This window comes from Aptenodytes forsteri, unplaced genomic scaffold, assembly GCF_000699145.1.
Source record: "Aptenodytes forsteri isolate BGI_AS27 unplaced genomic scaffold, ASM69914v1 Scaffold79, whole genome shotgun sequence".
In the NCBI taxonomy this organism is placed as follows: Eukaryota; Metazoa; Chordata; class Aves; order Sphenisciformes; family Spheniscidae; genus Aptenodytes; species Aptenodytes forsteri.
The window spans coordinates 4,870,137-4,880,816 of NW_008794776.1; the positions used below are offsets into that span (position 1 = coordinate 4,870,137).

Genomic DNA, 10,680 nt, shown 5'->3' on the forward strand with positions numbered 1-10,680 from the left:
TTTTTCCCCCCCCCCCCCCCCGGCCCTTTTGTCTTTCTTTTTCCTTCTTCTCAGGTTGAAAGGAAACAAATACGTGTTTCTTCTTACTGAATGAAAGGAAAGAACAGAAAAGTGCCTATTGCCTACTAGGGAGCCCCATCAACTAAGCTTCATAAGGGTGTTTAAATCCATTCTCCCCAGATAGATTTCCATTAGGATAATTGCTACCCACTTAAAACTCCCTTCACAGTAGCCATTGTCTAAGTGGTATCCTGTGCTATCACCCAAAGGAAAAGGTTTATATTATGGTTACGTGCCCCATAAAGAAGAGCGGGGTTTAGAATAAACTGGCCACACAGACAAGCCTTATCTCTATTCAACAAGCAGGTCCTCGTGGATCTGTAGCATTCTGATCCAGACTGGCCAAGTGAACACACTGCATGATTAAAGCCAGAGTTTGGGGTGAGAAAATTCTTCAAGGATAAGAAATGCATTTTACTGGGCCTTGAGCAAAGACAGCTTTTCAGGAATAAGATCGTTTCAGGTACCCCCAGGAAGCATTTGTTTCTAATAGTCCTTATTCCCACTCCAGAACTGTAGATGCATTTGTACTATTTGTACTAGCATTTGAGGCCAGTGGTTGGCATAGCTCAGCTGAATTCTACAAATCCCACCTGGGAGGCAGTAGACTGCTAAAAGTAGAAAGTGCTCTGCCCTGTCAGCACACTAAGAGCTGGTCTGTAAAAAGTTTTCTCAGCTGAGATTTTCATGCTCCCCAGGAGGTAAAACAAGCTCCTATTGAATGATTTTGCCCCAAATGTAGGTAGGGAGAAAGGGCTGGAAGAGGAAAGACCAAATGTTGTCCTCAGCATAATCACCTATGACAGACCTATTTCACATTCTCTATATCACAAAGATCAAGGGCTGAATCCTCAGTGTCCCAAATCCCCACTGCATGCTCCTGTCCTGCTTCCAAGGCTGCCAGCTAATCTAGTGTAAATCTGTCTCTCTCCCATCACAGCTTTCTGCTCTCCACAAGCTGCTCCTCAGGCCAGGGGGAGTGCACGACTGAAACTTGATAGTGAGGACACCCACTGAGGGATCTGAAAGGGTAGGAAGGCAATTGCTGCTGAAATGATGGCTTATTTCTATGGAAATGAACAGCTCTAACAGGCCAGGCAAGGTGGGATCCACCACAGGACAGCAGGTAACCAAAGCACGGCCTGGGAAGACGCAGCCTAACTGAGACAGAGCAGGGCATGAGACCTTGGTCTCAAATCCTGAGTGAATGCCCGCCCCAGAAAAGTAGCTGGAGTTGGCACAGTGTCTGTTACTTCAGCTAGAAATTGCTTTCTGAGAAATCTCTCCTGAGAGAGTTTTAGCAACACTGGTATGGCTGGCCTCACACATTAAGATCTGGTTTCAACGACTGCTGCCAAAATTATGTTTTTTCAGAAAATTCCCAGTCAGTTCTAACTCCAGTGATCCTGAAGGAATGCTGAAAGACAATAGTGTGGGACTGGCAGAGATAAACCTGATACCAGCTGCAGGCTGCTAAGAAATATTGCTAAACTTGAGTGACAAGTAAATTGTTTGCAGTGTTAATGTGGTTAAACTCTTTTTCCACTGATGCAAACTAAAGCTGTAAATCAGGAATTTCTTCTTTTGCATTTAAATACTGCAGTGCTGTGCAAATGCATGAGATTCTGAACCTGAGGGCTTTGTTAGAGGAGTCCATGGCTGAGTAAACAGAAAAAAAGTAAGCTTAAGTGCAGAGATGAAGTAAAGGTTGTTTATGGAGATCACCGGTATGACATGTGCTTTGGTATGTATTGGTAAATATGAGTTTGTTTTTAAAGGACAGAAGGTAAAGAATGTCTGTAAAGGGCATCAGAAAGATACTCTATAAGCAGCAACAGGGCTAGCAAGCAAAAGTACTAGCTTTTTGTCTGTTCTTCACAGACATTTTGCTGTAGCAGAACTCCCTCTTGAGAATGAAAACCCCCATAAAATACAGCTGCAGCAACACATTTATAAAAGCAGCTATTCAGACAAATATGACTGAACTGAAACTTGACTTGCATTCAGCTTTTTCTTGAATAAATGAGTACCAAATTCCAGCATACTTACAGCCATAAATTACATTTTCAATTTAGTTGGGGTTATCTCATCTCACTTCTTTCAACTGTCAAGGTTTAAATACAGTACAAATGCATGACACACAAATATGTCCTACTTTTTCTCTGTGAAAGCTGCTCACAGACTGACTTCCTGACAATGAGTACCAGTCAGAATGTGGAAAACACTGCTTGTTTCATATTCACCACTGTTTAAAATAGTGACATTATCTAAGATAACAAATCATGTCAAGTCTAAGAAATAAGAAAATATAAATATGTACCTTTCTCAGTACAGCAGAAGCTGCTCCCTCCGATCTTTTCCTGTGCTGCTCTGATGTGGATTTTATAAAATAAGAGTCCAAGAGCCTGCAGTATTGTCACATTCGATCACATCACAGGAATAGCTTATCAGTTCTGTTACACAGACTCTAAAAGGAGCAGTGTCCTTTTCCCCAACTCCTCCTTTCACAGATTTCTGCACTCCTTAAAGGTGCTCAGTGCTCTAATAACCTTAGAGAAAGCTATTCATCTGTCCCCTAATGACAGTGTTCTTGTTACTTAGTTACAGCACAGTGAATGCTGACAAAGTCAGGTATGAGCCAAATCTGTGCTTAGTGTAAATGCACTGCGTTCAATCAAGCAACTCCGGGAATGAATTTGGCCCAAGGGATTTAGTTCTTTTTTCAGCTCCAACGTGGCATGCTACAGCCAGTGCAGAAGTTGTAGAAACAAGACCTAGGCATGTGAGTTAAATATAGAGTGCTGCTGGAGCGAGGAGAGGTATGTATAGCAAATTGCTTAACAGCAACTACAGAAGGAGGTGCAATCAATACATTATAAGTAGTACATCTGAATTTCTGTAGCTTCTGGTTGGAAAAATATTCTGCTACAAACGGCTCTAAGATAAAAGAAGAGGCTTATTCTTACAAACCTTGTTCTCAGCTTGACTGTCTATATTGTTTCCTTCGAGGTGGAAACAATATAATCAAGCTGCAATTAAATTGCACCATAAAAGAAAATAGTAAGAAAAACCAAAACCCAAACCAATGTGGTGGTAGTTCTCTGCTGTATTCTTACTACAAAACTCAGACCTAGTCAGTGAGTGTTTGAAGTTCTAGCCTAGAAACTTTTTAAAGATTCAAAGAAACGGTTTGTATCAAATGTGGCAGAAACAGGAGCTGAAGAACTGAAAACAGGCTTTGTCACATGGCGGGGGGGCGCATCCTTGAAAGAATTAGGGACTACCTGAGAGCATGACAAGAGAAGAATAAAAAATTTTAAGTGGATGAGTTGAATAAAGAATTGTGGGAAAAAGAGGTAGGTGAAGATCAAAGTGGTTTTAGTAATTCTAAACAAAACATAACTAAGACCCTGCAATATAGCACAGTACCCAATGTCAATATAGAACAACTTTGAAGTATCCCTTCCATGTATAACAGAGCTTTAGCTCAACAAATATTTTCTTATAATCCAGACATCAAGCAGAACGAAGAACGAAATAAGCAATACCGCACTCCAGCTTTACTGACAGTAATTTCCTGTCTGGTCGAAAGCTGGCTGTGAAACCATGACAGGTTGTGTCTGCACGATCCCTGATGCCACCCACAGTTAAAATTAACTGATAATTTCTTCTACTGCTGGGCTGTAGAGAAAAGAGCTTAAAACAGTAAAACTTATTGTATGCACTGACCTGGTTCTGTAAGCATACAGCTATTCTTTGGAGACGTCCTTGCAGTTAACTATAGCTAGTTGTGAACTGGTGGGTGGTATCAGCCCAGCTTCTACTTAGCAGCATAAATTAGTGCCTAGACTTACCAGATTGAGCAGTGTTCCATGACAACACTTCTAAAGGACTTCTAACTTTGAGCTGAATCATATTCTTCAGGCTAGAAGCATGGGAGGAGCAAACTTGCTTCTGCCTGCCCACAACTGTTTACTTGTATGATAAAGGCTTTGCCTGCAAATTAATCCTTTCTGTTGTCTAGATATTTCAGTACATAAGTAAAAATGGTGAATGGCAATAACTGCCAACTAGATAAAGTCAGAGGTTCAGTTAGTTAAACCACCCAAACTGTCCATAAGTTACTTCCAAGTTAATAGAAAGTTGAAATCTTGTAATACGTTATTATGGGATAATTTTTTCTCCAAGAGAAGTTTCTTTTGTAGGCTGTTAGACATTGGCTTATGCCTTTCTTTAATTTACCTTTTTGCCCAAGATAGGGTCTATATAGGTATGGTAAGTTTTTACTAACGTAATAACAAGGCAACAAACTCCAGAGTGCCTAACTTTATACACTATTCACATGACTTACCCTTGCCTAGAGAGTAAAAATTTACTCTGATATGAATACATCTGGGTTAGACAACTGTGGAGAGCTATGAATGTATTGTTGTAATACAATTTTTATGTAGGGACAAGATCTTAAAAGATGGATTTGCTGTTGCAGAACATCAGGATACTGCATTCACAGGGCACATATATGGAAAGATGTAGACCCAGGATGTCTTAGCTTGGGAGCAACATCACATGAATGGCAACAGGTCAGAATAACTGGCTAGTTCAGACTGACTCACGCTGACAGTTGACAGAGTTAAGCTCACATCTGTCTGCACAAACTTGAGCAGACTTGCTCATATAGAGAGCTCCCAGTCTCAAATGGAGGCTATACAGCTGCAATCACATGATGCAACGTAGCAGTGCTATCCCCACTTGCTGTGCATAGCACAGAGCTGAAGCTTTCCCAGTAAATCCATGCCTGGCATAACAACAAATGACATTCCCTTCTTCTAATAATCCTGGCCAAAGACTGGTTTTTAAAAGCCTAAACAAAGGGAAACAGGAGAGCTAGCACATTATCATAAACCCCACACATCACGTGAAACACTGAGTAGAAGAAAATTCTTTTGAGCTTGCGTTTTCAGAACAGCAGGAGGGATTTTCTTCTATGTGAATTTGCTGTTTTCAACAGTCAAATTAGCTTCTCTTGCTGAGAAACATGCAAAAGAGGAATTTTGAGAAAGGAAGCACCACTCATATGAATCAGGAAGCTGCCTGGAGATACCTAAAATAGGAAACAGCTAAAAGAGAAGAAAGATGGCCAGCAAAGTTGTACTCTAAAACTTAACAGATTATACAAGCAGTTAGACTATTTTGTATTTACTATGCATCTTAAAAGGTTATCTTGTAGACTGAAAAAAACTTCCTGCTTTCAAAGACTTTATAACTCCTCATGAAAACTTTGAAGCTCAGTTAAGTCTACCATATTTCTGTCTTTTCTCCCCTTGCTTTTTTGGTAATATATGTTGAAGCATTTAAATAAAGTCAAGAACCTGTGTTACTTCAAGCTTCATCTGTTTCTGCTGGTTTTTTCCCTCCCTTGCAATCAATTAGTTGTTTAGGACAAACTATGAACAGAAGATTCTATGTTAAGGAAGGAATAAAATGGCATAGATTAAATTCTGAACAACAACGAGTCCTATTCTCAGACAAATTTCTCAAAAATAAAAAAAAAGCAAAAAGGCAGAAATAGCAACAAAGCTGAAATGTTAAACCATTTTTGTTGGTTTATAAACCTATGTACGAATGTTTCCAGTAGAGGAAACACTGTTAGCTGAAGGATGTATTCTTTGTAACAAGATGTCCTTTTGGTGCACTTACTTAGCAAATATTAGACTGGTTGGTTTTCTTCTAGAATTACATTTTTAAATGGCATTTAAATAATGACCTGATTTAGAGTAATTCTGTGATGTGTGTACTTGTCTTAGCTTTCTCAGTGTAGCTGGTTTAGATACATTTACAGACCCTACATAAAAAATTATTAGCTAGTGGGATATATTTGTCCCATCTTAACAAAATGTTGTAAACTTTGTAGACTTCACACGGAAATCTGATCACCACCTCGATCTCATAAACCAAAATTAGTCATTTTCTTCCCTTATCAGTTTGACTTTTAACTCTCTTAAAGATTGATTTGTCAAAGCTTTTAAAAGCAGATATCAAAAATGCAGAAAAGTACAGCAGAGTTGGATTGTAAGCAAACAGCCACAGATTCCTTCATGCCAATGTAAAGCATGAACCCAACAAAAAGTAATATTGGAAAATTCTTGCTACACGAGTCAGTTAAGAAGCCTCAAATAAAAGTGGTAGAAATACTTCGTTTACCCAGAATCTGTGTCCTCGAACAAGGGTCCTCACTTGTCAGCATAACCCCCATGTTAGAATACTATCCATATATTTAGCAATTTGAATCATGACAGGTTTTACCTTGCTTTGAAAAAAGTCTAAGGACTGGTAACCACCCCTCCCTTGCTACCATTTATTCTGTCCTTTTTGTAGCTCTGGGATATGGTTCTCCCAATTGCCAGGGACTACGTCATTGTTTCCACTTTTGTATTCACCATTTGACATGCCTTTCTTCCACATGCTTTTTCTTTCCCTCCTCCTTCCTCCTTAATGCTAAGGACACCATGCTATTCACTAGCAGAGGAACAACAAGGAAAAAAACAAAAGAGTACAATCAATCACAAGAGAGATGGTAAGAAACCAAAAAGTCCTACCTCGTGCAGAGACCTCTTAGTTCAACCAGTGTTCCAGTACAGTTCACTGACACTTCTGTAAACTATTAATTAGGTCATGCCACAAAATGCAACCTCTATGTAATCCATTTCCCACCCCACCCACTAAAAAAGAAACAATGTGATGACTTCCAAAGATGGTATCTACCTGACACCTCTCTTCTTTCCCCCGCCCCACCAGGTCGCTAATCTGGGAACACAAGACATAAAGCAAACCATGCCAGAAAACCAGGAAAGACAAGAAGATGTGCTCGAGAAGTCAACATTTCTAAAATGTTAGGTGGAAGAGGTATTTGGTCCTGGTTGTCTTCATGAGGAAGAATTTAACTAAGCCATTGATAAATGTAACAAAAGGTATTTCATATGAAGGAAAAAAAGTACATCATTCCAAGCTGTCCTTACAATAAATTCAAAAGGCAAAAGTCTGCCCATTAACAGAACCAATTCATGCCTTACAAAACCACTATTTTTGTTGAATGGATTTATATACATTTCTGAAACATATTACAGTGGTGTTTCCTTTGCCCTTTTAATACCACACTGTTTACAGTACACTGAATAAACATCTCCCCCTGGAAATAAACCAAACCACATCTAATGTATTAAGTTAATTTATGACTTTAAATATGACTGGCTGCAACTGACTAAAATCTGTGGAAATATGATGTTAAGTCTGATAGCTATCTTGTAAGCATTTGTTTTTAATCCCAAGTTTTGAAAGAAATATGCTTTCGCTGTGGAAACACAATGCTTCATGTATAGATGTAAAAAATGTATAGCACTAATTATTCTGATCAGCTTAATGCCAACCACAAAAGAATTAAAATGAGAGAGTAGAAAGCTATAGGAGATGAGTCAAAGACACATTAGAAACCACACCTGATAACCAGAATCCATCTCTGGTTCCCGATAAAGATTTTTGAAGTGTATCACAGACACACCTGCTCAGTGCTGACTGCAGCAAATACCAGTGGCTACTCCTCTTTTTGATATCGTGACCATGGGCAAAACCCACCCCTCATTGCTGATATTTGCCTCTATTGGTCTCAATGATCAAGCTTGTAAGAATGTGCAAGAACGAGCAGAGTGGCATTACACAGACTTTGTACTTTCTTCTGAAGATGGCGGTCCTGATGGGAAAGCCTTAGCCTGTGGAACTGCACAGTGCTTTATCATTAGCTGTGAGATACTGCCAGAGGGCTGGTGACACCCCAGCTTCACACAGTCTGCCAGTGGCACAGCAGCAGCTATGGATAGTTCTGGTTCCCAGATGACTTAAGAAGGATGCCAAGTGAAAGCAACCGACTCGCTTTCAAGCTAGAAAAGAGACAGTGTGTGCTGGTGTGTTTAGGAACACACAAACATCTAAAAGAAGATCTCACCACTGCTGCATAGGCTGTGGTTCACTTAGACTCTGAGCTCTAAAATAACAAAAGCAATTAGTAATGCTAGTGTACAATGTGGCTATAACAATGGGCAGTTGGCCAAGATCCTATCCTTAAAAGAGTTTAGAAGCATTACTCCAAATTTATCACCAATTCTTTCCTAAATCACCACTGTAGGTGCTGTTTAAAGGTAATGTTTTCTATCAACATCTTTGCTACATTTAAGGCCCTTCCTTATTAGCAAAATACCATAACACTGCAGGAACATTTCTTCACATAAACTTGTTTTGTGTTTGGGGAGATTTAATTCTACCCTTGATCCTACGTGTCTGAACTAAATGCTGTGTGAAGAGCATATGCTCAACGCTGCCTGATTCAATTCAGAATAGTGGCTAAAATGAACAGCTAAAACAACTTTGCATGCATGTACCTGAAGAGCATAAAAGATTAGTATCTGAATATGCTTGAGGTTTCTTTAATTCAAAGGCCTCTCAGTACGCTCTAGTCACGTCTTTCTACTGCTGCTGCAGTGGGTGAGAGTGTTTCTAGTGATTCATTGATTAGTGCTGCAGGAGGCAACAGAGAGGGGGTTTGCCTTTTTTTTTTTTTTTTTTAATTTTTTTTTTTTTTTTTTTTTTTTAACAGCCGCGATACTGGACAAGTCGTCAATCCATTTACTAAAGTGATAGTAATTCCTGTTTCATGTATTTTCAAACACTAATGGAGTGAAAAAATTAATCAGACCTACACTGGAGGTAATGTTAGTACTACAAAACTTTCGAGTATTTTAATTTCCTGCCATTTCTCCTCAACTGTGGACTAGATGATTGACGGTTTCTGAAATAAAATGGTTGGATGCTGCCCCCTTGTGAGCCAGGCCCTTGCTCCAGAGACAGCTGAACCGTGACTGCCTAAAACTGTTTTCTGTCGCCAGCTCCTTCTCCCCGAGAAAAAGCGGCTGATTCTTTGTCCCAAACTCTGATTTGGCTATGGTGGTATTTATCACATACGACTCACTACGTGCAGCAGCAGGCTGGGTCGCTACTGTGCTTCAGTAAAGGCCAATAGCGAGCGCTTCTGAATGAGAAAGACCTTCTTCCCTGTGGTATTGTTTTGATCAATGCCTACTTTGAGGCCTGTTACCTTCGGCTGTCAGAATACATTACAAGCATTAATAACTTTCACAACCCCCATCCGAAGTAGGTCGGCAGCATTGCCCTTGTTTAATCAACAGCTGGCACGGGTCACAGGGACAGAAAACGCTGCCGAAGGCTGTGAAGCACTGGAGGTGCTCCGACAGTTCGTCCTGTGCAGATCTTTGTACCACCACAGTTAAACCACGTGTTAAAGCTGCTTGTGCTGGTCTAGTTCACTGACCTGTGTAGCACGGGCCCCGCCCCGCCATTTTGGTTGAGGAAGCCCTCTTCTCTCGCACCCGAGTCCCTGGCGCCTGCTCTCAACGATGAATGTATCTTAGCCACAGGAATCCGAAACAACATCATGTGTTGCCTGTAATACCTCGTGGAAGGGAGAGGCTTTATTCAAACCACCTTCTCAGAGGTTTTTGACTTTCAGTCTGCACGCTGCACCTGAGGAAGGGGCTGCGACAGCCCACCTTTCTCTGTGTCTGTTACAAAGGGACATGCGGTTTCAGAGGGGAAACAACGGCTCTGAATATCGGTGAAGGTTCTGGGCAGTCGCCGTGTTCCTCTTCTTTCCTAAAAGGCCTTCCCTGAACCCCTTTTGCAGCAGCATCTCAGGGAGAAGCCAGTCAAGCAAAGTGTGGGGTTTTTTTCCCTTCCCAACGTCCGATTTTAACGCAAACGCGCTTCTGTAAGGCCAGAGTCCGTGCGCGCCTTCTAAAAAGGCCTTTCACGGCTTCGCAAGCTGGAGCTCCGGGCGCAGGGCGAGTGCTTTCTCCGGGAGGGAAGCGGCCGCCTCCCCTCAGGGCTGCGCGCAGGGCGGGCGTCGTGCTTGCACCCGCGACGCGGCGACCCTCGCGCCCCCCGCCCTCACGAGGCTCCGCCGCCCTCACTGACCAGGCGTCGCCGCCCTCCACTCAGGCGCTGCTCGGCCACCTCGCAGGGGTCCTGGCTCGGCGCGGAGGCCCTTTGCCGTACAGCATGGCGGCGCTGTGGCGGAGGCGGGAGCGTCTCCTGGGAGTACCGGCGCTGTGCCGTACGGTACGAGCCCTCTCAGGTACGGGGTGCCCGCTGGGCTCGGGTCTGGCAGAGGCCGCGCCCCCGCCTCTCCTCGCGGGAAGCGGGCTTCCCGCTCCTCCTGACGCCGAGAGCGCCTGGGGAGAGTCCCCCGAGCCCTTCCCACCACCCGCAGGGCGGGGAGAGACCCGCGGGGCCATTACCCAAAGGAACGCTTTGGGGACAGGCTTTCGGATCCACCCCCGCCCCGTTGCCTCTCTCGGAGCCCGTCCCTCGGCCCCCGAGTTGCTGAGGGAGTTCCTGGGCCGCAGGTGGCTGTGAAGTGTGGGCAAGGCCCTGCACCCCTGTGGTGGGGCTTTCCGGAGAGGTACCGGGGCAGCCCGAGAGCCCGGGGAGCGTCCCCCGAGCCCTTCCCCCCCCCCGCAGGGCGGGGAGAGACCCGCGGTCGCCTTACCTAAGGGG

The 10,680-nt window shown here is 42.9% G+C and overlaps 2 protein-coding genes across 4 annotated transcripts in view; one reads left to right on the forward strand and one right to left on the reverse strand.

Moving 5' to 3' along the window:
* COMT (catechol-O-methyltransferase) overlaps positions 1–4,001 on the reverse strand; it is a 19,343-nt gene extending 15,342 nt beyond the window's left edge. Inside the window, exon 1 of one of the 3 annotated variants that reach the window (XM_009274351.2) lies at positions 3,915–4,001. The gene's annotated coding sequence lies outside the window, so the exon portion shown is untranslated. Of the gene's footprint in view, positions 1–2,380; positions 2,799–3,789; positions 3,883–3,914 lie in introns of those variants that run through there. The other 2 variants (XM_009274352.1, XM_009274350.1) reach the window with 2 other exon arrangements.
* A 6,161-nt stretch (positions 4,002–10,162) lies between these two features.
* Positions 10,163–10,680, forward strand: part of TXNRD2 (thioredoxin reductase 2) — a 41,916-nt gene continuing 41,398 nt past the window's right edge. The window contains exon 1 of the mRNA XM_009274353.2: positions 10,163–10,258. Coding sequence (XP_009272628.1) covers positions 10,183–10,258 — 76 coding nt within the window. The 5' untranslated portion in view covers positions 10,163–10,182. The remainder of the gene's footprint in view (positions 10,259–10,680) is intronic.